The sequence below is a fragment of the Corythoichthys intestinalis genome, chromosome 9, assembly GCF_030265065.1.
Source record: "Corythoichthys intestinalis isolate RoL2023-P3 chromosome 9, ASM3026506v1, whole genome shotgun sequence".
Classification (NCBI taxonomy): Eukaryota; Metazoa; Chordata; class Actinopteri; order Syngnathiformes; family Syngnathidae; genus Corythoichthys; species Corythoichthys intestinalis.
Genome location: NC_080403.1, coordinates 47,444,851 through 47,472,781, shown reverse-complemented (window position 1 = coordinate 47,472,781; position 27,931 = coordinate 47,444,851). Strand labels below are relative to the sequence as shown.

The 27,931-nt window shown below is 38.7% G+C and overlaps 1 protein-coding gene across 1 annotated transcript; it reads right to left on the bottom strand.

Moving 5' to 3' along the window:
• Positions 1–54: 54 nt before the first annotated feature.
• Positions 55–27,642, bottom strand: tgm2b (transglutaminase 2b). Its single transcript, XM_057847112.1, has 13 exons — positions 27,538–27,642; positions 21,884–22,063; positions 16,350–16,568; positions 13,233–13,351; positions 12,724–12,852; positions 12,486–12,663; positions 12,219–12,351; positions 12,020–12,126; positions 11,700–11,939; positions 8,440–8,715; positions 7,999–8,159; positions 7,777–7,913; positions 55–798 (listed from the first exon to the last, which is right to left on the bottom strand). The coding sequence occupies exons 1-13, from the start codon at positions 27,575–27,577 to the stop codon at positions 648–650; spliced, it is 2,070 nt and encodes a 689-aa protein (XP_057703095.1). The 5' UTR covers positions 27,578–27,642; the 3' UTR covers positions 55–647.
• Positions 27,643–27,931: the final 289 nt, after the last annotated feature.

The window sequence follows — 27,931 nt, the reverse complement described above, 5'->3', positions numbered from 1 at the left end:
AAGGGGTTTAAAATTCTCAGTTTCATTTAAAATTAAACTTGGGAGTCCTGGGAAAAGAAATCTGTATTTATTCTTAGTTAAACCTTAGACAAGCAACAACGTTGATTACGTTTTTATAGCCGTGGACAGCAGAGGGCAGTGCTTTCACATATTGTTATATATTTATTTGTTCGTGAAGTTCATTCACTGTACTGTACAGTACGGTATGTGTTGTTAGTTTGGTGTTCTATTACCAAGACCATTCTTCATATGGATCTTTTACAGAGTTAGTCAAGAGTGCCATGGAATCACAAAGGTAAAACATAAAACAAAATCTGAATTGGTAAATACAGTATTTAAGCAAATGGAAAATACAACACATTCAAAAACTACAGGAACTGCATTGTGAAACCATTATGCCAAAAATCTTTTCTGTCCTCACATTTATTTGAAGACTAAACAAAGAAAAGTATGTCTCGAATGGTTATGTGTACATATAAAATTATTATCACATGTTAAAACATTCTGTCACATTACACTTTGTCACTGAATAAAACAAAACAATTATAGTGCTTTATTTGACGTATAATTCAAACACAAGTTGTATAAACTGAAGACCTCATATGCCTCTTGTCTCCTGAACAGTAGTTGTCGCCGGTACAATGTGATTATTTTCCAATGATGACGTTTTTGTAGCCCTTGACGTGACACAATTTGTTGCTGTCAAAATCAACCACCAACTTTCTCAGGCCACTGTGGCTTGGAGTGAAGTATATTTTCACTTTGGCGTCTTCTCCAGGTCCTACCGTGGAGCTTAGCCTGTGGGCCAAAAGTAAATATTAGTACCCAGCAATCTCACAGGCCTCCAGTAAACTAAATATTTATCTGGTATATGACCATAATACTGTAATCATATGCATTATATCTTTTTGAGTAATATTTGAACTGCTTGAGCTACCACAGATAAGAGAAAAAAAATGTGAAACATAACTTTAAAGTGCCTATGACAGCAAAAAGCATGTTTATTTCATATTTTACGCAGTATTTTATGCTCCTGAATTAAATAGACCGCTTGGATGTGTGTGGAAGCAATCCATATATTTATTCAATTTTTTAATCCCGTGCCATGATAATGAGTGACTTCCTGGATTAACGAAGACTGCGAATGTGACGTCGGCGGGATAACCATCTTCAGTATACAGCAAGGTTGAGAACAATAAACAGATACGACCGGATATCCGGTTTTACAGGTGAGAGATACAAGTGTATCGATAGTAAAGTTACCATTCAACAGTAATTAACCATTAAATTTTCAAAGAACCGATTGTAGAGATAGGATTCGGCTATTGCAAGCACAAGAATCGGCTACTAGTGCCTAGTACAATGCATTGCTTAGTATGATAATACTTCAGCTTTTAATTCACATGCTGCGCTTGAGTCGCCGCACGCATAATATAATATGGACAAGTGCCACTCACAGTCGTGGTTACCTCAACTTCCCATCATGCATTTCGGCTAGGGCTGTCAAAATTATCGCGTTAACGGGCAGTAATTATTTTTTTGTAATTAATCACGTTAAAATATTTGACGCAATTAACGCACATGCCCCGCTCAAACAGATTAAAATGACAGCACAGGGTCTATGTGCACTTGTTACTTGTGTTTTTTGGAGTTTTGTCGCCCTCTGCTGGCGCTTGGGTGTGACTGATTTTATGACCATGAGAATTGTGAAATTATTGACATTAACAATGGCGACCTACTAGTATATTTTTTGATTGATAATTTTACAAATTTTATTAAAACGAAACATTAAAAGGGGTTCTAATATAAAATATCTATAACTTGTATCAACATTTATCTTTTAAGAATTGCAAGTCTTTCTATCCATGGATCTCTTTAACAGAGTGTTATTGTTAATGCCATGTTGTTGATTTATTGTTATAATATACAAATACAATTATAATAAACAAATATCGTGGAATATCCGTGGATCCCTTTAACAGAAAGAATGTTAATAATGTTAATGCCATCTTGTGGATTTATTGTTATTAGAAACAAATACAGTACTTATGTTCAGTATGTTGAATGTATATATCAGTCTTGTGTCTTATCTTTCCATTCCAACAATAATTTACAGAAAAATATGGTATATCTTAGAGATGGTTTGAATTGCGATTACTTATGATTAATTAATTTTTAAGCTGTGATTAACTCGATTAAAAATTTTAATCGTTTGACAGCCCTAATTTCGGCAGAATCGCTAGTAGTCGCCGTCATTACCCGATCGTCATGGGCGTGTCATAACAATGCGAGAGCTAACGAAACCACAGTAACGTACGTTCCGTAGCGTTTTCTTCACAGCCCAAAGCTTAACAACGAAGTACCATGCTAAAGCAATAGACAATTTGAGCACCGACGCCACCGACGTGCAGCGATTGATTTTCAACGGACCAGGAAAACAAAAGTCGGACTTTGAAGTGATGAGGGCAGCCAGATCTGTATGGGACAGAGCTAGTGTGAATGTGAAGCGGTACAGAGATCGTGAGTTTTTAACCCCTTAAAAATAACCCACTACGATGGTGGAAAGGGCGGCATATTGTTTCCACGAAACGAAGTCTACTTAAACATGAACATGTGGATCAGTTGATTTTCCTCAAGAAAAATCTGCCCTTCAAAAAAGATATGGACAGTGATGAGGAATTAAAAAATGTGTAAGCACACTTTGCTGTGTATAAGGTTAAAATAATGATTATTGACCTGTCTGTCTAAAATGCCATGTTTTTATTCCCCCAATTATACCAGTGGTAAAGCATAATTTATTATTTATTTATGATGATAACACTAACAGGTTTAATTCTTTTTTTCTAGAGCTGCTCCATATAATTAATATTTTTTGTTTGAAAGATGTTTACCAGGGGTGTGACAAAATATCGAAATGGTGATATATCATGATACTTTGCATCCCAAAAGGTTATCGATATGCTCCTGCCAAGAATCGAGATTTCGTTTTAAAAAGGTGTCAATGTTTTAAAAAAAAAAAAAAAATTAAAAATGAAGATCTACCCACAGCCATTTACCCAGTGCCTTTGCCTGACATACAGCCCCATATCATCAAGGACTGAGGGAGTTTCGATGTCTTCTTCAGGCAATCATCTTTGTAAATCTCACTGGAACGGCACCAAACAAAAGTTCCAGCATCATCACCATTCCAGTGAGACTTTAAATGGCCCAAAATTACCTAATTGCCTGGCATTGACTGCCACTGACAGCCATAGACGTTCAATCCGTTTGAAGTGGGAGGGATGTACAGTTAAAACGAGTAGGACGTCTACTAGTGATAAACTAATTCAAATTCACACTAGAAGCTTGTTTTTTTTGTCAATTAGTTGTTTGTAGAATATCCTAGAATGATTTCCTGAAGAACGTGTCGATAATCGTTGTATCGCCATATCGTCAGATCATCGTTATCGTGAGCTTTGTACAGCATATCATATCGTATTGTGAGGTACCAAGAGGTTCCCACTCCTAATGTTTATGTTGAAAGTTTGCACTTAAATTACCTACCTCTTGTGTTCAAAACACCAGGAAATACAGTAATTGAATTACTGCACTTTATTGTTGTCTGTCACTGGAGTTTTATTTTATTATCAATCCCATCCAAAAAAATGGCGGTCATTTAGTAAGCCTTTTTTTTTTTTTTTTTAAGTAAAACATACATTGGTATGAAATTTTGTTGTTTGATTTTGCTATTAGAAATGTGGTCTTTTTTATATGTTTAAAATACTGTACGAACACACACAACAAATGTTTACTATCGTATCGTTTTCAATCTGTGTCGAATTGTATCGTTCTTAAACTATCGAATCGTATCGAATCACGCGGCCTTAAAAATGTATCGTTTTTTAATCGAATCGTAACCTGTGTATCTGGATACATATCGAATTGACTTCATGCCAGAGATTCCCAATCTTAGTTTACAGCCAATACTACAGTTAGGGTGACCATATTTTGATTTCCAAAAAAGAGGACACTCAGCCCGGCCTCAAGATACTTGAATTTTACTCGAAGTTCACTCAAAGAGGCCTATATTACTTTAATATATTTAAAGTGTGCCCCCTCACTCTGGATGGAAAAATGCAGTTTGAAAAAAATAAAATAAAATAATGACAAAAAAATAATACATATACGTATTTATAAATATAGTATAGTATAATGCAGACCCATGGAAAAGTCCAGTCAATACATACATACAGTAGGCTTATAAATTACAATCACGACAATTGCCCTTGACAAATTGTTATTCCCATTCAATGGATATTCTTATTCAATGTTCTAGATTGCACACAAACAATAACCAAAATAAACTGACAAACTATTCAACCAGCATGTTTCCAAACGTAGCAGTTCAAAACTACGTTTCCCATAATGCCTAGCGTGGTTTAGCTTACTGATAGCTAGCTGAGGCAAAAATCTAACTTTGCTATAAAGGTTTACAATCATCGGCAGCGCACCGATGCGACACCAAACGGGATTTTACAGTCAAAGCTTCGACAGAAGTCAACAGTTGCCATTATATACGTATTTATCGTAAAAAAAACTTAACAACTGGGCAGGCGTTGTGGCCAAATCGTCAGCCCAGTAGATGGCGGTAATGCCTAATGATAGGGGTAAACTGCCAACAAAAACAAGAAGCACTACTTCTTCCCTCTCTACCACTAGGAGCCATGTCATCGCATGCAGGCGCTGCCACCCAGCGGCCGGAGGAATTCTCTTCAAATTGGTCCCGTGAAAAATTATAAAAACCGGACATTTTCATGAATTTATAAAACCCGCCCGGACGATGAGGATACTACGTGAAAGTAGGACTTGTCCGGGCAAAAGAGGACGTTTGGTCACCCTACAGTATGCAGAACGAGTGCAAATTCAGCCTATATAATGTTACTCATGACTGTACTTCAGTATTCTTTTCAATAAGTACTTTTTTACTTGTAGTTGAGTACATTTTTTGGATGAATACTTATACTTTTACTTGAGTAATATTATTTTGAAGTAACGCTACTCTTACTTGAGTAAAATTTTTGGCTTCTCTACCCACCTCTGCACTCATGTGACATGCTGCTTTCCTCCTTTTGTGAAACATGTGTCGGGTGCTGCTTGGTAAGTTTTGTTTTCTTATCTTGGCAAGATATACCATGTTGCTTTATCATTTAAAGGTCTTTGCTGAGTGATCATCACACAATAACTTGTAGTGTTAGCATTCTGTTCATGTTAGCATAGCGTTAGCATTAGCATTCAGCATGGTGAGTGTCGTCGTAAACCCTTGGAAAACTTTTTACATAGTTTGTGGCGTCCAGTATGTGCTCGTCTGTCAATGTTCATTCGAAATTGTTGGAAACCCTTTATTTATGTATGTATGTATGTATGTATGTATGTATGTATGTATGTACAGTGCCTTGCAAAAGTATTCGGCCCCCTTGAACCTTGCAACCTTTCGCCACATTTCAGGCTTCAAACATAAAGATATAAAATTGTACTTTTTTGTCAAGAATCAACAACAAGTGGGACACAATCGTGAAGTGGAACAAAATTTATTGGATAATTTAAACTTTTTTAACAAATAAAAAACTGAAAAGTGGGGCGTGCAATATTATTCGGCCCCCTTGCGTTAATACTTTGTAGCGCCACCTTTTGCTCCAATTACAGCTGCAAGTCGCTTGGGGTATGTTTCTATCAGTTTTGCACATCGAGAGACTGACATTCTTGCCCATTCTTCCTTGCAAAACAGCTCGAGCTCAGTGAGGTTGGATGGAAAGTGTTTGTGAACAGCAGTCTTCAGCTCTTTCCACAGATTCTCAATTGGATTCAGGTCTGGACTTTGACTTGGCCATTCTAACACCTGGATACGTTTATTTTTTAGCCATTCCATTGTAGATTTGGCTTTATGTTTTGGATCATTGTCCTGTTGGAAGATAAATCTCCATCCCAGTCTCAGGTCTTGTGCAGATACCAACAGGTTTTCTTCCAGAATGTTCCTGTATTTGGCTGCATCCATCTTCCCGTCAATTTTAACCATCTTCCCTGTCCCTGCTGAAGAAAAGCAGGCCCAAACCATGATGCTGCCACCACCATGTTTGACAGTGGGGATGGTGTGTTCAGGGTGATGAGCTGTGTTGCTTTTACGCCAAACATCGTTTTGCATTGTGGCCAAAAAGTTCAATTTTGGTTTCATCTGACCAGAGCACCTTCTTCCACATGTTTGGTGTGTCTCCCAGGTGGCTTGTGGCAAACTTTAAACGAGACTTTTTATGGATATCTTTGAGAAATGGCTTTCTTCTTGCCACTCTTCCATAAAGGCCAGATTTGTGCAGTGTATGACTGATTGTTGTCCTATGGACAGACTCTCCCACCTCAGCTGTAGATCTCTGCAGTTCATCCAGAGTGATCATGGGCCTCTTGGCTGCATCTCTGATCAGTTTTCTCCTTGTTTGAGAAGAAAGTTTGGAAGGACGGCCGGGTCTTGGTAGATTTGCAGTGGTCTGATGCTCCTTCTACTTCAATATGATGGCTTGCACAGTGCTCCTTGAGATGTTTAAAGCTTGGGAAATCTTTTTGTATCCAAATCCGGCTTTAAACTTCTCCACAACAGTATCTTGGACCTGCCTGGTGTGTTCCTTGGTTTTCATAATGCTCTCTGCACTTTAAACAGAACCCTGAGACTATCACAGAGCAGGTGCATTTATACGGAGACTTGATTACACACAGGTGGATTCTATTTATCATCATCGGTCATTTAGGACAACACTGGATCATTCAGAGATCCTCACTGAACTTCTGGAGTGAGTTTGTTGCACTGAAAGTAAAGGGGCCGAATAATATTGCACGCCCCACTTTTCAGTTTTTTTTTTGTTAAAAAAGTTGAAATTATCCAATAAATGTTGTTCCACTTAACGATTGTGTCCCACTTGTTGTTGATTCTTGACAAAAAATTAAAATTTTATATCTTTATGTTTGAAGCCTGAAATGTGGCGAAAGGTTGCAAGGTTCAAGGGGGCCGAATACTTTTGCAAGGCACTGTATGTATGTATGTATGTATGTATGTATTTATTTATTTATCTATTTATTTATTTACTTATTTATTTATTTATATATTCGCGGACTAAAACTTTTGACGTTTATAGATGAAAACATTTTGAGTAGCTGTTGAATAAAACTAGATGAAATTTGACAAAGATTTTTTCATTTAGAAATGACTAAAATATGACTGGGACAAATTTTCGTCCAAAAGACTAAGACAAAAATTAAAAGGGCTGCCAAAAACAACACAGGTTTGCGGGAAATTTGGAACATCAGATGCCTTTGATGCCACATTCAGTTTACAAGGACATTAGACATTCCCCTCCTCATAGTTGAATCCTGACTCATATTAGCCGACGTACTGCTTACCACAAACTGTGATGCTAACCAAACAACATTTCCTTGCTACGGTTGCCTGTTACGTGCAAAACAGGTATGTGATTTCAGCTACTGTCCGCACCACGGTCCGCTTAGAAGCGAATCGAGACCACCTCTCTGACGAGGTCTCGAATTGGCTGCTTGTTCTGCGCCAGAGTTCGCTGGTTTGTATTCATACTAGCCCAAAAAGTACACACTTTTGGTTTGGTCTAGACCAAACAGGGCAGGCGTGAATATGCCTCAAGTCTCCTGAAGTCGAGGCTTTTTGGTAGTTGGATGGAATTGGCATTTATCTCCAGGTAAGATTTTGAAACGAATCCAATCAATGGCAACTAGACATTGCACCTTTCAGAGATTACTCTTCCTCCAGTTAGGTTAGCCCCCTCCATGCTGAAGCAGCAATCCTCTAATGGCTCTGGCAGAGGATTTTTTAGCGTGATCTCGGCCGCCAGTTTACGATTCTCCTTGGGTTCACCCAGGATCTATAGAAGACACCATTGAAATAGGCCTAATTTTGAGTGAAGTCAGAACATATGTTTCCTTATTACTACATGATATGACACTCACCCGGACTTTAATTTCAGGATTTTCCAGAACAATGTTTCTCACTGCTAACGTTGCATCCTGGGTGGAGTAGTCGAACAGGAGAGCTGCCAGACGGATCATGTTGTCCTCAGTAAGCTGTGCGCCATACTTTGAATAGTTGAGCCGTAGGGGAATGTTCCTGGCTAAAGGAAAAAATACAATGTATACAACTCAGCCCAATTGGTATTTTGGTTGTATTTTAGCTGTAAGTGACAAAAAATTACATACTTTTGTTTTTACAGCTCAAAAAATGTCATGGGAAAATATGTATCTCGGTTGAGAACGGGTTTGCCACTTGGGATTTGTGGCCCCTTGATAAATATTTTTTTTTCTTCGGTTGAGCATCCCATTTCAGATCATACACTTGTATTTTAAAAACTCAGTATACACATTAATACAATAAAAAATGTGAGGTTAGCTCACCTCCTCCAGGTGACAGCTCAACATTGAGTAAATCTTTAAAGCCACAGTTCCCTCCCTGAAAGCCGTTATAGGACACAGCACAGGATCCGAAGAGTAGGCGGCACTTCCTGTCGCTCTGTGTATTGTTCGTAACCACAGCGTACACGTCAAAGTCGCAGCCCTTTTTCATCTCGGTGGACACTTTGATGGTAACATTCAAGCCTTCATTCTCCTTTAGCTGGAGTAGCTTGTTTTGGTGGTCAGCCTTCTTGAAGACCTCACGCTCCTCATCAGAGCCTGATCATACAGAGAATAGGAACAATTTCATAATCAAATAACTTATTTTTTTTTTATAGTGAACTAGCAGTACGGGCCAGCGTTGCTCGAGTTTGTGTAAAGTGAGCGCAATACAACCGAATTACAAATAAAACATACTTTCCTTAGCTGTATTGTAGTAATTAGAGATGTCCCGATCGGACCCGATGACGATCGATCGGGTCTGATCACGTCATTTTCAAAGTATCAGAATCGGCAAAAAAATATCGGCCATGCCTTTTTTTAATATATATATATTTTTTAATTAAATCGTTTTCTAATTGTATTTACTGTTACAGACATAATATGTTCCACTTATCCAGAGTCTTTAGTTAAGGCTTAATATAGGGTTATCAAATTTATCCCAATAACGGCGGTAATTAATTTTTTTAAAAATGTATCACGTTAAAATATTTAATGCAATGAATGCTTGCGCTGCACTACCCATTCACGCATGGTCGCACTCCATCTGTAATGGTGCCATTTTGCCTATATAGAGAGCTAAAAGGCAGTGTAAAATGAGTAGAGTGAATTTTAGCAGACTTTGGAGCCTTATTTTAATTGGCTAAAGCCTTACAATCCCTCTCCCCTCAATTAGAAATATCATGGGAAGCAATGCGGGGAAGCAAGGTAGCAATTGATCTTTTTCTTAACACCTTATGTTGTTTCCCAACGCAGAGAAGATATATGAATTGGTAGCACTACGCACAGTCATGGTTCCACTTGTCATGGTTCCACTTCCCATCATGCATTTGGGCATGGCCTTCAGTATCATTTACTGAAAGCTCAACAAATACACTAGATGACAATATTTAGTCACAATATACAAAGTCACAAGTCTTTCTATCCCTGGATCCCTCTCACAGAAAGAATGTTAATAATGAAAATGCCATCTTGAGGATGTATTGTCATAATAAACAAATACAGTACTTATGTACTGTATGTTCAATGTATATATTCGTCCGAGTTTTATTCATTTTTTTCTTAATGCATTGCCAAACTGTATATGATCGGGAAAAATTATCGGGAATGATTAGAATTGAATCGGGAGCAAAAAAAAGCAATCGGATCGGGAAATATCAGGATCAGCAGATACTCAAACTAAAATGATTGGGATCGGATCGGGAGCAAAAAAACATGATCGGAACAACCCTAGTAGTAATAGTATAACGACACTATAAAGGGGTTAATAGTACACAATGGTTTTTCTATTATTGTGTACACTATTGTGGCGAGCAACTTGGAGAAGAATGAGAGGGACAGTTTTTATGTTTCAGACTTTCTGGTCTTGTGCCGCACAGACCGCACAACCCTAAGAGACAGCGCCTATATTGAACAGAAAACATCAGGAAATAAAAACGGCAACCACCACTCTCAGTCATAGTTGCCACAACTACCCGTGAACCATTGCTGGCGTAACACGTAAAAAATAACAGTCGCTACTGTATGAATATCCAGGCGAAATGAATTCCTTAGTAATATTCCAGAAAATTGTACATTTTTTTTAAATCCAGCATCTTGTTGTGGACTACTCAAAGCCACAACGTATCATCACTGCACATATAAATTTGTACATGAAACCGTAAATTTTGAAAGCCAACTGCGACATTGCAATCGTAAGAGACGCCCTCCCAAAAGATGGCACTGTCGCCTCCACAATGAGTGATTTTCTATGCTAATTTTTGGAGTTTCTAATTAATTTTCCGCACTAAATGGAGGCCTACAGCGATCAAACCCATCAAAGAACACTCCCAGAAACATAAAGTACAACTGTGTAAAATTTAATCAAATCCGCCCAGCCGTTTCAGACTCCATAGGGAACGAACACACACATATACACACACGCACACCCCGACGCACACACAGACAAAGTTCCATTTACATATACTGTAAGTATAAATTAGTATTTGTCATGGTTAGTTGCATTGCTGTGTATAAAGATGCACCGATACAGGGGGGCCAATCCGGCCCGAAATGGTGGCATCGGTATCAGCGAGTACCAACAAAGAGGGCACTGATACCATTTACCAGTCCAGTATTATAACAATTGACCGTAGCCTTTTTTTCTCCTAACGCTCACTACACTCTCGGTTGTGTGATGACACGTGATCACTTTGCATGCCAAGCAGCTATCGCTATTGGCCTGCTCCAGACCAATGAGAGCGGGCTAATAGCCGCTCTTAACCAATGCCGGGGCAGCTTTTTCATATGTAGCTACAAGAGGAAAATGTCGGTGGTCTGGACATATTTCAGTTCATAATCTCCGTCAAGTACAATAACTGCATGCAAGATTTAGGGCCTGAAAGTTTCGAGAGGTGGAGTGTAATCGGCCAGTTTCAATACCTCGAACCTAATAAAACATTTGAAGACGAAACGTGACCAAACACAAAGAGTTTGAGGCTACAACAGCAGCAACTGCTACCAACAGAAAGGTCAGCTCACTTTGTCTACTTTACTTCTTTTATCTTTGTGTTTTTATCCTCAAAACTCCTGAAATGCATAGAAATGTATCTATTTATATATATTCCGTATTGGTTCAATTCGGAACAATTCCTTGTTTCAAAGGACAGGTGGCAAGCCTATTCAAAAGTGCTGTAGAAGTAAGCAAAGTAAGCTAAGCTAAGTGGCTATGTGTGTGTGTTGCTGCTGGTGCACAGAAAGGGAGGCTAATAGAGATACAGGATGCTGTGGTCAATTATTATTACTTATAATTTCATGAGAGTTGCACTGTTTGGCCTTTGTGAGACAAAACTAAGGGTTTAAAAAAGTTTAGTCATTATTCATTCATTGTATTTTTACTCTCTTACTGTTGGCTAGTACTATAAATGTTTTAAATTCACGAATTTAGCACTATTTTGGCCTTTGATAGCCATGGGTTTATTTAACTATTGTCAGCCATACCAGGTATGCAATAAAAAGTTCTATTGGATTCACTTATCGGTATCAGTGCAACACTAGTTGCGTACCTTCGGGATGCTTGTAGAGATGAGTGATGTCCTCTCTTTTGTCACTTCCGATGCCTTTGGTGCTGATCATCTTTCCCACCAGCTGGGTAGAGTTGACTTTAGATGTGCTGCCATCCTTTTTCTTCATGAAGGTGATGACGTCAGCGTTGACTTCAGCAAAGACAAAGGGAGCGTCATACTTGTACATGAGCTCACCCTCCTTGATTGCCTTAACAGGGATGGGCCCGCAGCAGTAGACTCCTGTTGGTGTTATGACATACTGTATCAATATTCAGAGATAAAAACGTTTGAATGGTTTAGTAATCAAACGTGCTGGTTACCGCCACTTTTTTCTTGAGGGGTGGGGTCACTGACTTGCCAGCCGTTATAAGCAGAACCAGTTAGGTCTGGTCTGGTCATCCAGCTCTCCACCCAACAGTGATAGTTCCTGCAGATACAACCATAGTCCACACAACTCATTGATATTCTACACTAGAGTACCTGTGCTATTTTGAAAAATATGATTTGACAAATATATACCAGATCATTTCTTTTGTTCGAATGAGTTCTCCATTTTCATTGATGTAGCGTTCGATCACCAGGTTTCTGTTAACGTCATGGGCTGAGTAGTAATTCGTGACAACCCTGCATGGTATTCCAAGTGCTCTGGAAACTACAGTTTGAGTAAATGAATTATCATGGAAATACTGTTAAAAAAATGTACATCATAACTTCTCGCATATTTCCTTCTACATTAAGTGTGTTTCCTTATGATAGACTTGAACACTTCACATTGTCCTATCTTACTTGAGCAGGCAACAGCAGCGAAAACCCAGCACTGGCCGAAACGAACAGGCTGACAAGCCTGTGTGTCCCAGTTACGTAGAATCTCCACACTACCCTTCCATGACATTGGGCTGACTCCACCATCAAAGTCAGTTGTCCAGTTTCCCAGCAAAACCCCTTTGTCATCGTTACAATTCACCTGTAAGGCAAATTGAGTGTAACTTTGTAGTTAAATGCATGTGTAAAAATGTCAACTTACCATGGCACTTAATACCCTGGACACATAGATGGGATTTCTCCTGCCTGAGCAATCTTTGCCTGGATTGCGCAAACATTTAGGATTCATATCCAAAATCCTTAGACACACATCCAAGATTCCACTTTCAAACTGTAATTAAAAAATAAAAGGTTATTGATGCCTTTCATCTGAAGAACAACATATGTGAGAAACATTTTTTGCAAACCACTGAACAGGTGCAGTTAAAGCTCATAAAGCCTCAGTGATCACATAAGTCATGTGGTAGTGCCAAGAGCAGAATTAGACTTGAAATAATAACAATCCTCTTCTGAATGTTGCCAGATTTATTTACATTGATCAAATAGTCCAGCTTGGTCAGTTGAACAGTTGTGCAACTTCGCATATAACTCTTTACATTGGAGTTAAGTTTTATAAATATGTGTGAGCTCCGAGACTTTGGGCTCTGAAGAACAAACAAGAATATGTGTGTGTGAGTTAAAGACTGCCAACTTCAGTGTTAGTCTTGGTACCTGGCCAAAATTCCATGGAGTTGCTATAGGATACTTGGCACTGCCTCGAAATATGATACCATCCTGGGACAAGACATATTCTTCCAAACTCTCCTTACTGTCCAGATATACAGCATCTCCTGTTGCCATGAGACACCATCAAAGTGGGCGTGATGACCCGGATGCACACCATGCAATACAGATTACAGAGGTATTATCCATTAGGAGTAATTTTCTTCTTTCATTTAATAGATCGTAATCAATCAATCAAGCAAATCAAGTAAGTAATCTGCCAGACATCTGTCCATCAATTATCCATGAACATTTTCAAGTTTTCCGATAACAACTATTTAACTGATATCCCGATATTGTCCAACTCCAAAAATCCGATACCGATATCAAACCGACACAATACAGTATATACGGTGACGCACTTAAAGTGTTATGGCTAATTGTATTATGATGCCCACTGGATACTTTAATAATGATAAATGTAACAACTTCAAGGTTTTCCAAATAAAATAGAGATGTCCCGATCGATAGGCATCCTGATCGATCGGGTCCGATCACGTCATTTTCAAAGTATCGGAATCGGCAAAAAAATATCGGACATGCCTTTTTTTAATATATATACTGTATATTTTTTACTTAAATCGCTTTCTAATTGTATTTAACGTTACAGACATAATGTGTTACACTCTTCCAGAGTCTGTAGTTTAAGCTTAAGGTAGGGTTATCAAATTTATCGCGTTACCGGCAAGAATCATTATTTTTTACATTTATCACGTTACAATATTTAACGCAATTAACACATGCGCTGCACGACCCACTCATGCATTGTCGCGTTTAATCTATAATGGCGCCGTTTTACCCATACAGTATATAGAGCTAAAAGGCAGCATAAAATGAGTAGAGTGAATTTTGGCAGCCTTTGGAGCCTATTTTTAAATGGCTAAAGCCTTACAATCCCTCGTTCAATGATTAGAATAATCGTGGGAAGCAAGGTAGTAGTTGATCTTTACCTTAACACCCTATGTTGTTTCCCAACGCAGAGAAGATATATCAATTGGTACCACGACGCACAGTCATGGTTGCACTTCCCATCATGCATTTGGGCAGAAGTTAAATGGCTACAGTATCATTTACTGAAAGCTCAACAAATACACTAGATGGCAATATTTAGTCACAATATACAAAGTCACATTTATCCTTTAAAAATTACAAGTCTTTCTATCCGTGGATCCCTCTCACAGAAAGAATGTTAATAATGTAAATGCCATCTTGAGGATTTATTGTCATAATAAACAAATACAGTACTTATGTACTGTATGTTGAATGTATATATTCGTCCGAGTTTTATTCATTTTTTTCTTAATGCATTGCCAAAATGTATATGATCGGGAAAAATTCGGGATCGGGAATGATTGGAATTGAATCGGGAGCAAAAAAAAAAAGCAATCGGATCGGGAAACATCGGGATCGGCAGATACTCAAACTAAAACGATCGGATCGGGAGCAAAAAAACATGATCGGAACAACCCTAAAAATTAACGTGATAAATAAGAGAACAACTTCAACTGAAGTTATAGAAAATAAATGTCCAGTCAAAATAATGTAAATTGAGATGAGCCATAATATTGATAATTAAATAAAAGGAATCACTAACAATTAAATCACTTTTACATCAGTTACCCCAAAAGCCACAGGGTCTCTCCTTAGGGGGTGACCAAAGCATTACAAATACTGGCAGGCAATCATAGGACATGCCAATGCAATAACAATTCCCAAGATGCCTTTTGCTAGGCTTTTGCACAGATTTTTGTATTTTATTACTTTTATAGTTTCCTTAGTGACTATTTCTTTCTGGTAACAAGCTATATGAAATGAGTTTATCATTCATAATGTTTCCTCATTTATCATTCATTATTTATTGCTCATTTAATTTTTGCACCATAAATGCAAATGATCTGCTCACATAACAAATCCCAACCATCTTGGTTTGGAGACATCTAATAGTCAATATGCATAACTGCTTTGCTAATTTGTGACCAGCCATGTACAAAAGCAGAAGGTTTCTACATTCAGTTTGAAGGCAACATGCATATTGGCCCAAAACCCATAGACTTCACTATCAGTTGACGGGAAACGCGGCTGCTGCGTTGGGGGCTTATTTTCAAAAACTTAAAATGCAAATATTTTCAAAACCAAAGCCACGAGCGACCTAAAACCAAAACAGGCACCTCCCTTAGGCATGTATGAGTCTCCATGAGCAGCAGCATAAAAAAATTCAAAGTTTTCAAAAATTCGAAAATTCCCTAATAAAATTGCGATTAATTATATTTATATAACTAAACTTAAAATGGCTGTAAAATTCTCAGATTTTAAGATAGATGCACACAAAAAAATAAGCAAATGCATAGATAATCACCTATACTTTCAGGATCAATAGCAATATTTAACATAGCATATAAGTTTCTTGCAGTTGACCGAAAATTACCTGATTATTTGAATGTAAAGTTACGCTATCACAAAACAAGTAGCATTTTAAGTTGAAAATTCATGTAAATAAATGCAAAATCCCGGAATTTCTATATGTATGAACTAGATCTAGATTCTTGGTAAAAGCAAAAAAAAAAAAAAAACAGGCAGTTATCATTCATTTTACGTAAAATTTCAAGTTAAAGTTACGCTAATTTTTTCCCTTCATTTCATTTTTTTCACTATATTTCAAAGTGCATGCATTGTGTTATTTTATAGTATAATGATTACCTTGACTCCTCGACCAAATCACTTTTGAGACACTCCTGCCTGCTTGTATGTACTAAAACTTTCGTCCTGTTTCCACCTAAATCCGACGTTAGAACGCAGTGTGTGTTTGACTTTATCGCAGTGAAAGCAGTCACGATGCTTTGCCTGGCCCGGCCCCCTACAGGAAGCCGTGGCGCAATTTCTATAGGAGTCTATAGGAGAAGTCTATGCAAAACTGATAATGAGAGACAGATGTCAATATTATCCAAAATCATTTTAAAATCGGCCATTATTATCGACTACCTGATAATATCGGACAACTTTCAACATTTTTATATATTTTTACTTATCTGTCAGTACAAGAACCAAAAAAAGATTCTTAGTGCCCACCTGAACACCAAGGATTAAATAGCAGGATGAAGTCAATCTTTGCAGAGTGTCCCATGGTCAGGATGTAGCGTCCTATGGGTGCATCGGGGGCAGCGCATAGGGACAGCGCCACCGTGTCTCCTGGTGGGCTAATGACTGCCGCACTCCAGCGCGTAGAGTCAATTTTGGGAGTGAGGCCAAACGAGGCCCGGGTGCCATACTGCTCAGACGGTTGAGGACCTGGAGTTGCAATCATAGTTAAAGAACAAAAAAGAGCCAAAGCATTTAAGTCTGGCCAACAAATCTCGAGGGAATGTTTTCAAACCAAACTTTAAATCTCTTCGTGTGGATAAATCTTTAAAAAATCACATAATAATGACCTACATGTGTGGAACTCATGGCTTCAATAGGCCAATTTTCAGATTGCTGTTAAATTACATAAAACTGGTTGTGCTTGCACTTTCACTGCCCACTAAACTAAAGGGACTGTGGAATCAAGGATAGTTCTTGAACCCATTAAAATATGCTTAACTTGAAATTGGAGATACTGTTATCAGTAATTACACACATCTCCTGTTGGCAAGCGATGTTTCCTGCTGAAACTGTCCGATTTGTTGGCAAGTAGTCTTGTCACTGTAGGTTGTGAGAAGTTAACCAAATGTCAAAATACGAGTAGCAGTCGATGAATGAAGTACATATATCGCTCTAGGAAAGAGTGAACATGTACTAAATATCAGAACATCATCCAAGTTGTCAGTAAATGAGGCTAGTGTAAACATAAAGTCAGAGTGTTTCCTTTCGCTTTTCATCAGCATCACATCTCATTTCCTTTTGCGCATGGTCAAAATGACAAAAAGCTGCAAAACAACAGTGTCAGCATGAATTGTTTAGGTACTGCCCTGGGCGTGTCCAGGATTCCATTAACATCCTAACAGGACACAACCACAATAGGTCACTTTCCACCTTTGGAACTTGTACCCCCGTCCAGACAGAGGGTTATTTCTATTTTACATTTATATACTGTGGCAATTGTTTGTTTGTTGATTAGCATCTAAGGATGGGAATCGAGAACTGGTTGTGTGTGTTCCGATTCCATGGAATCGTTTGGCATTTTATCTAACGATTCTCTTATCGATTTATGTTTGGTAATTAACGCATGTTACACACATCCGATTCGGCACGTAGGACTACATGATTACTCAAAGAGAAACTTCTCATCAAGTATAATCTGGAGAGTCGTCGTCGAGTGAGTTTGAATTGATTTACACAGGGCAGGTCATTATTCATGAGACTACTTAAAGAAATAGTGATTTTTCCAAAAAAAGTCTATCTATAACGGGTCTATCGTATTCCTCATCGAATACTCTATAAGAAAAATATGACATTTATGCATCTAAAATAATCCTAAACGATTTTATTAGAAATGTTAATACTCCTGTTTGAAAGATTCCTTGGGTATGCATTTGTTCCCATAGCAACCAGTCAATTACTTCCTGTTATTGTCCTACGTCACATGCGCTGCGTATTCTGAGACTGAAAATAGGCGTAAGGTGCGCATTTCGAGCAGAGGACGGCCACCTGTTAAATTGTGTGCGACTGTGCGAGGAAGTATTAATCTGTGTGCGTCCATTAACAAATAAGTATTTCCTCTTCATGTCACAAAGTTCTTATGATAAGTCAGAGCCGTTATCAGCGCGACCGTTTCGTATTTTTTACTGTTACATCGGCTGCGTCTCCCGCTCATCCTCACTGCGTCGAGGAGAGCATTGTTTACATTATATTCGCGTTGCACACTTGTGTTAAGAGGGAATGTGTTAGTTTAGCATCTTAAGATGATGTTGTACATCCATATGAGTATAAAGTGCTTAGTTTTTGCCACTTTTATGGCCAAGATGACCGCACGTGCACGCAGCGTGCTTCCGGGTTGTGCACGCGCGCTCGCGCCCCCCACCTTTGTGCTCATTATACTGTGTGAGTCAAATATACAGTGGGGCAAGTAAGTATTTAGTCAACCACCAATACTGCAAGTTCTCCCACTCGAAAATATTAGAGGCCTGTAATTGTCAACATGGGTAAACCTCAACCATGTGAGACAGAATGTGGAGAAAAAAAAAACAGAAAATCACATTGTTTGATTTTTAAAGAATTTATCTGCAAATACTGGTGGAAAATAAGTATTTGGTCAATACCAAGAGTTCATCTCAATACTTTGTTATGTAACCTTTGTTGGCAATAACGGAGGACAAAGGTTTTCTGTACCTCTTCACAAGCTTTTCACACACTGTTGCTGGTATTTTAGCCCATTCCTCCATGCAGATCTCCTGTAGAGCAGAGAGGTTTTGGGGCTGTCGTTGGGCCACACGGACTTTCAACTCCCTCCACAGATTTTCTATGGGGTTGAGATCTCGAGACTGGCTAGGCCACTTCAGGACCTTGAAATGCTTCTTACGAAGCCACTCCTCTGTTGCCCTGGCTGTGTGTTTGAGATCATTGTCATGTTGAAAGAACCAGCTACGTCTCATCTTCAATGCCCTTGCTGATGGAAGGAGATTTTCACTCAAAATCTCTCGATACATGGACCCATTCATTCTTTCCTTTACACAGATCAGTCGTCCCGGTTCCTTTGCAGAAAAACAGCCCCAAAGCATGATGTTTCCACCCCCATGCTTCACCGTGGGTATGGTGTTCTTCGGATGCAATTCAGTATTCTTTCTCCTCCAAACACGAGAACCTGTGTTTCTACCAAAATGTTCTATTTTGGTTTCATCTGACCATAACACATTCTCCCAGTCCTCTTCTGGATCATCCAAATGCTCTCTAGTGAACCGCACACGGGCCTGGACGTGTACTGGCTTCAGCATGGGGACACGTCTGGCAGTGCAGGATTTGAGTCCCTGGCGGCGCATTGTGTTATTGATAGTAGCCTTTGTTACTGTGGTCCCAGCTCTCTGTAGGTCATTCACAAGGTCCCCCCATGTGGTTTTGGGATTTTTGCTCACCGTTCTTGTTATCACTTTGACGCCACGGGGTGAGATCTTGGATGGAGCCCCAGATCGAGAGAGATTATCAGTGGTCTTGTATGTCTTCCATTTTCTAATAATTGCTCCCACAGTTGATTTCTTTACACCAGACATGTCCAAAGTCCGGCCCGGGGGCCAAATGCGGCCCGCGGTCAAACTTCGTCCGGCCCCCATCCTCTGTCATAAAATCAATTACGTCTGGCCCGCACACAGACTTAATAAATTGGTCAGCAGTACTGCTACCAGCATATGAAGTAGCTTACACACTAAATGCTGCTCCTCATTTACCCACTAAAAGGCAGCAGCACTCTAAGCAACATTACCCCGTGCGACCCATTACTTCCAATTTTCTAAAATGGCGACAATCAACAACAACAAAAATTAGTTGACTGTGACGGCCGACGCTTCAAGGATAGGTGGAAATTGGACTATTTCTTCACTAAAATACGCAACAACTCGGTCTGCCTCATTTGGAAAAACAGTAGCTGTTTTTAAAAAGTTCAATGTGAGGCGATAATACCAAACAAGACACGCTGACATGTACGACAAGATTATAGGGAAGATACGCAGAGAGAAATTGAAGCAACTTGAAGCTAGTTTAATTAATTTCCCAGCAGCAGTATTTCGTAAGAGCCCGAGAGTCAAAAGAGAACGCCACAAAGGCTAGTTGCGAGATTGTTTAAATAAAAATAATAATAATAAAGCAAATGTGACACACAGAATGGCTTGCTAAAATTTGCTTAAAGCTTAAATATATTGTTCTAAGTAAAGGACATCAGCCAAGGTCGGCCCCCCACATTTTTACCACCCTAAATCTGGCCCCCTTTGCAAAAAGTTTGGACACCCCTGCTTTACACCAAGCGTTTTACCTATTGCAGATTCAGTCTTCCCAGCCTGGTGCAGGTCTACAATTTTGTCTCTCGTGTCCTTCTACAGCTCTTTGGTCTTGGCCATAGTGGAGTTTGGAGTGTGACTTACTGAGGTTGTGGACAGGTGTCTTTTATACCGATAATGAGTTAAAAATGGTGCCATTAATACAGGTAATGAGTGGAGCCTCGTTAGACCCGGTTAGACCTCGTTAGAAGAAGTTAGACCTCTTAGACAGCCAGAAATCTTGCTTGTTTGTAGGTGACCAAATACTTATTTTCCACTCTAATTTGGAAATAAGTTCTTTAAAAATCAAAAAATGTGATTTTGTTTCCACATTCTGTCTCTCATGGTTGAGGTTTACCCATGTTGACAATTACAGGCCTCTCTAATCCTATCAAAAAGGAGAACTTGCAAAATTGGTGGTTGACTAAATACTTATTTGCCCCACTGTATGTAGTATTAACTGCTTTACAGTCAATTTCCATTGATTACTGCATCAATATGATGTAATTTTCTTTCCTTTCAGAACCGCATATATACCCACACATTCCAGTCTTCTTCCACTCATACAAATACATCAACATCTTTCCACACATGCGCTCATCTGCTCATTGAGTCATTCTCATATCAAGTGTGATTTCCTTTATGTAGTTGTGCCTGTTGCCAAGTTGGATTAAAAGTGCCAAAGACCAAGTCCACTCTTCGCTCCTTGTGTTCCAACCGACACCCCGAGGCGAATGAACCATAAAACATATTGAACCCAGAACCTCATACAGTCCATTAGTCCAAATTAGAATCAATAAGGGAATCGATAAAGAATCGAATCGTTAAGCAATATCGATAATAGAATCGTAAAAATCTTATCAATTCCCATCACTATTAGCATCCCTACTACTACTAGAGTAACAAATTTCTAGCATTTGCCCAAGTATTTAAAAAGTGGAGAAGTTTTTAAAAAATGTGATTCAATCCCAAGTGTAGTTTGCACCCATACAGTGGGGAGAACAAGTATTTGATACACTGCCAATGGGTTTTCCAATTGGCAGTGTATCAAATACTTGTTCTCCCCACTGTATATCAGTACAGTGAGAACAAATGTGAACGGGACCCCCTAAGTGGACAATCGTCCGGTGTGTGTGTGTGTGTGTGTGTGTGTGTGTGTGTGTGTGTGTGTGTGTGTGTGTGGAGGAGGTGCAAGTGGAAGTTTTTTTTTTTTTGCGGGCCCCTCCAGACAACCAGCCAAGCAGAGATGGCAGAGATATTTTAACACTTACTCGCTATATTACAGCTCTGCGCATCATCTTACCTTTCTATTTAACCCTCCCTTCGCACAACCACGCCCACTTTACAGCCGCAAACCGGGCCCCTTGGCGGTCCGGGTGTGGTTGCACCCTCAGCACCCCCCTAAGTTCCGCCCCTGCATCTCTACTGTATTCTATATAGCTCGTGTTTATTAGGGTCACATGGGAGTTGAAGCCAATTGCAACTAAATCTGGCCTCAAGCTAGTTGTAGGTGACATGTGGCCAAGCATTCAAAATCATACCAGAAAAAAAAGTCTTCACAAAAAGTAAACTCGCACAAGCTCAGTATGAAAGTCTACAAAAAGAGTTTTATTTTAAGGTTTTATCCATGAATTGAGAAAGCTGTCAAATAAAGAGCTTCACCTGTCTCGGCAATGCATTGCAGTGAGCTGATTCCTGGTTGGTAGCTCCCTGAGCGAAGGTATAAGCTGATGGTGAACACTTGCCCCCTCCTTACTATCAGCCGGTCCACACCATTGAGGTCAGTGTAATGGTCTGTGTTGTTTAAATCACATTCCAAGTCCCAGTGATCAATGTCCAGATCTAAAAAAAATTAAAAGATTAAGAACTATAAATTGTATTGCACGTCTACCGCTGTCAGTGGCAGCTTTTACACCTTGTTAAAGAAAAATAGTAGAGCTGTCAAACGATTAAAATTTTTAACTGAGTTAATCACAGCTTAAAAATTAATTAATCGTAATTAACTGCAATTCAAACCATCTCTAAAATATGCCATATTTTTCTGTAAATTATTGTTGGAATGGAAAGATAAGACACAAGACGGATATATACATTCAACATACTGTACATAAGTACTGTATTTGTTTATTATAACAATAAATCCACAAGATGGCATTAACATTATTAACATTCTTTCTGTTAAAGGGATCCATGGATAGAAAGACTTGTAGTTCTTAAAATATAAATGTTAGTACAAGTTATAGTAATTTTATATTACAACCCCTCTTAATGTTTTCGTTTTAATAACATTTGTAAAAATTTAAATTAAAAAAACAAACTAGTACCTCGCCATTGTTGACGTCGCCGAGTGGTGACGTCACATTGGCTCCCTGCCGTTTTTCCCCACTGTCTTTAACTAAGTAAGGTAGTGATTGAAATACACCACAAGGTGTCAATGGCAAGTTTTAAATTGAGATCTAGCCAACGAGTGTGTTTTGTCCCTCAACTGATGCCGTAGTTTCCGGGTTCATTGTACCTTACGTTCATTTGAGTGTTGGCTTCACCACGTACGAGACCTCTGATAGTTTGTATATTGTGACTAAATATTACCATCCAGTGTATTTGTTGAGCCAAACAAGAGCAAGACGAAATGTTTTAATAGAGTTTGACCAAAGTCTGAGTAAGTTTTACGTGTATTTTGCATAGCTATTTTGATTGGGAATGCCAGTTCACTTTGCATTTTTGTTTAACTGTGTGAGAATAGGGCCTCATTAATACAGATTGAATCGCTTTTCTTTTTGTGAACATGTTTTTTTTTTTTTTTTGAGAGAGAGAGAGAGAGATAGGAGTATTAATTTTTGTTGTGCTTTCACAAAATGATACTTCGGTTTGTTGTGAAGGAGTTGCCGAAGCTTATGCCAATGAACGACGCGGGCCAATGACCGCCTGTGTCCTGTGCTTTTCTCTGCTCTCAATGTGCAAAAAATGCCGTCATTGTAATCTTTTTGAGGCAATGCATGAGCAGGTCATTCCGTGAATGCGTTAAATGCGTCAAATATTTTAACGTGAATAATTAAAAAATAATAATTACCGACCGTTAACGCGATAAATTTGACAGCACTAAAAAATAACTTTTGTTCTTGGCTTTTAAACATTTTATTTGTGGTGCTTATTGATGTAACATCGCCAAAGAAATCGCCAGCTTCGTCAGGTTTTTATTAATTTATTCCAGAACATTAAAAGAGAAAGTAAAATCTCTACCGCACCTATCTCACTCTGTAACGTCAGTCGCGCGGTGCCTTCAGATACAGCGTGCATAACATTAAAACCACATTAGAACTCGATTCGTTATGTTATGACAGGAATTATTGTTATTGTATTATTATTACAATTTTTTATTTATAATTTATTTGTTTTGCCATGTGTAATTGCCATTTGTAATAGTACCAGCAGTATTTATTAATAATTAATTAATATTAATAAAGGTTTTCGGGCTGTGGAACTAATTAATTGAATTAACATGTATTCTTATGGGAAAATCCTGCTCAATTTACGACCATTTCCAGTTACAAACAAGGTCCTGGAATGAATTAAATTGGCATGTAGCGGTACCACTGTACTTACATTGTAACTTTTACAACAAAATTGCCACTTTATTCCCATATGGACTCCGAAACGGCTGGGCTGATTTTGACGAAATTTCACAGTTTTACTTTTTGTTTCTGGGAGTGTTCTTAGATGGGTTTGAGCTCTGTAGGCCTCCATTTAGTGCAGAAAATTAGCAAAGCCGGGCCATATGGGTAGTTTTTTTGGCTAGTTTTTTTTTCTTCCACTTAAGTTAGAGCCCAATCGAATGTCTTAAACTTCTCCAAGAAACATGGAGATGTGCCTTTACAAAAATAGAAAAAAATAAGAGTACCACATACTGCAACATTATTTCCAGATTGAGTCGTGTCAAACATAATGTCATGTGTCCTGTAAAGCACTTTGGTATAGCTCTGCTAATTGTGAAATCACAATAAAAATAGCGTAGTTGAGATTTTGTGTTATCTTTGTGACCTTTTGCATCACTAAAATACGTAAGCATGTCAGAAAAAGGTGTGTTACGTTTAGTTCGGGACTTTCCGGAGCTTGATCCTGATCATTGTATTGAAGGTGGGGAACACACACATATACACAGACACGTACTGTACAGCTGCTCCTTTTCTCTTGGGTGAGACATGAGTAAGATGTCCCACCCTCTGATTTCCTGTCATAGCATTTTCTATTTCATGCTTTCATTGCTAGTCTTTCATTGCTAGTCTCAAGCCACAACAGGCCACTATGGGAAATGTCAGCCGTTTAAGCAACTCTAAGTCTGTTTTGTCTAAGTGGCTACACATAAGCACGGAGTTGTGATGTGTGGTCAGGCGAGACCAAAGTAAACGTAGACTAAGCCTCCAAGACTTCCTGCTGGTTTACGAAACCAATGGGGGATCTAGTCTGAGCCTTGCCCTACACATTGCGGTTTTCTTGACTTTGGTTAGTGTCTTAATTGAACAGATGTTAGCGCAACAAATTGGAGTAAATTCTTTAAAGATGACAACATGACTTGAGAGAAATAAGAATCAGCCTTGCAGTTTGTTCCCGCATGACTTTGGTTCATTTCATTAATATGTGCAAGTATCTCTATTAAAAAAAAAAAAATCAATCAATCAGATTGTTGCACAGATGTTAGTGAAGTGAGCAACCATCTGTGAATGAAAATGATTAAGGATTTTATCTTTCAAATCCATTTTTTCTACTTTTGATTAGAAAACTATAATGAAATGCACTCATATGTTGATCATACTTTGGGACCAATAAAGCGAATTGTAAACTGAAAGAGTGCGGATCAAATTAATACAAGTGAACACATCTGATCCAAATCTGTCAGTGCCGACATGTTTGTATTTAAACAGGTAATAAATGCCATTACCTCAGTGGGGGTTTATGTAGCTGAGCTAAAGCCAGTAAAAATACATTTAATTAACTAGAACATATACAACATACAAAGAAAGCAAACCAACATTACTTAGGTGTCACAAAGCGCTTACATGTGTGTTCACATTCACACATACTGTATATTTATACACCAATGGGCTGCTGCTGCCATGAAAGGTGCTGCCCTGTCTTCCCAGCCTGGTGCAGGTCTACAATTTTGTCTCTGGTGTCCTTCCACAGCTCTTTGGTCTTGGCCATAGTGGAGTTTGGAGTGTGACTGACTGAGTTGTGGACAGGTGTCTTTTATACCGATAATGAGTTAAAACAGGTGCCATTAATACAGGTAACAAGTGGAGCCTCGTTAGAAGAAGTTAGACCTCTTTGCCAGCCAGAAATCTTGCTTGTTTGTAGGTTACCAAATATTTATTTTCCACTTTAATTTGGGAATAAATTCTTTAAAAATCAAACAATGTGATTTTCTGTTTTTTTTTTTCAACTTTCTGTCTCTCATGGTTGAGGTTTACCCATGTTGACAATTACAGGCCTCTGTAATCTTTTCAAGTAGGAGAACTTGCACAATTGGTGGTTGACTAAATACTTATTTGCCCCACTGTATTTGGCCAAAAATAAACTGGTCCGGCCCACATGAGCTCTAATTGCCATGAATGTGGCCTGCGAACCAAATTGAGTTTGACACCCCTGGCATAGAGGCACGATACAGGCTTTCTGGTGCATTCCTAAACTTTGGTTATTGTCTAGATAGCATTACATCACAAGCGGAGCTTCAATAAGAGCAGCTGAGGCCGAAGTTTACCTTTTAAGGCAAAAAAAATGCCAAAACAACAACAAGCATGCTGTAGCTTTTCAGAAAAAACTATGAGTCTCAGTTTGGTATATGATCACCTAAAAATACTGTGCAATATGCCGTTTTAGCAGTTCAATATGTCTCAAGTAAGGTACGGTAAGTTTGTAGCAATTTCTTACATTGCAATTTCAGGTCACAAAATGTCAAATACTGGATTCAAACATTTAAAAAGCATGCTTCAATAATGCCTGAATTTGAGTTATAAAACATTGTGACTTTAAATGCATCTATGAAAAATGGGTATTTGTGAGCATCCTGATGACTATGTTTCATTCCATTTTACATATACTGTACCAACTGTATGGAATATTAAATAATAAAAGTGCATTTATCCAGTATGACATGACAAAATTACTCCATAATGGTCAAAACTGTCGACTTCACCTTTACTGTCACACGTCCCGAATGATATTTTATGCCACTGTAGGTAGGTGGGCTTTTGTCATTTCCCTGCCGGCTTTGGGGAATGTAAACAAACCAGGAGGCGTGACAGCTAACTGACATGCTAACCCGAACCGAGTGATGTTTCAAAGTCTTCGAAGCGGAAAATCACACATAACTAGCCCAGATCATTTCACTCAGCGGCGGGGTTGTCAATTGTCATCGCCAGGGTGCGAGCAAGTTAAGCTTGTCGTTCATGTATCTATGATAAATGGGTATTTGTGACCATCCTGTTGACAATGTTTCATTAATCTTTTTTACATATACTGTACCAACTGTATGACTACACCATTCGGATATGATTTTGAGGGTTTAAAATATATTTACTATATTATTATATATACTATATTTTTAGACATTTGTCTACAGTTGGCAGTGTTGCTGGCACCATTTGGAAAATGTGCATCCATTCTTAACGCAACATGCTAAAGATAGGCTATGGCAAGCTACTAATTGTCCAAGCTGACAGCAAAGATCATCTGTCAAATTGACTGCCTTCTCTTTGGGCAAGTTGAAATTCCTCCCAGAGATTAATGCTCTACAGCAGGGGTGCACATTACGTTAATCGCGATTGACCAGTCAATTGCAACGCTAGTGTGGATAGCTCGCGGTATTCAAAAGAAATTGTACATACGTATTTAATTATGTTAATTAAGTTAAGGTAGATCGTGGGAGGTTGTCTCCCTGAAAAGTAGCTCATGGAGCTAAAAAATATGTGCACCCCTGCTCAAAGGGTTAGTAGAAAGGGTCTTTGCCCATTCTTCTCTGCTTCTATTCTGAGTCGTACTGCTTTTTGACATGCATACATTTATAGAGGTGTGATAATGTGTGTAGGAAATGCACACAAATCTGCAGAAAATCCATTAAGTTGCTATGAAAACAAGACGAAATTCTATTATAATTCAACATTTACACGTCATCCTTGTCAGTAAGCGCTTGAAAAAAATTGGGGGGATTAATTCTAAACAACATGGTAAACTTGTTCCTGAAAACATAGAGACATGCAAATAATTTTTATATGCTGGATATGTGAAGAGATAAAAATCTAATTGATGTGAGTATGACATACCTTGAGCCATGGCTGTGTTTTGGATGGGAGGGTCAAACATCAACCAGCTTAGTGGAAATAAAGTATGTTTGCCGTCATCTGCACGTTATTTGTACTCCTCCTGCCCATGGCGGTGTGTGGGCGGGATGCGACCCTCCCCTCAAAAAAAAATCGGGGGAGGGTAAGGTAGTGGGAGCCATTCCCACTGAGTCAATTCACATTTGAGTTGGAGTGGAACTTCCCATGCATGGAAGAAGTGTGCCTCTATTGCATTTTGTGTAACATTGCACCAGTGGCCACACAAGGCCGGCTTGTTAGGATGATTCAGCAATGATGTCATGCCGGGTTTTTTTTTTTTTCGGAAGGACTAATAGAACGGTAAATTACAGGCATTCATATACGAGAGAGTCAATGG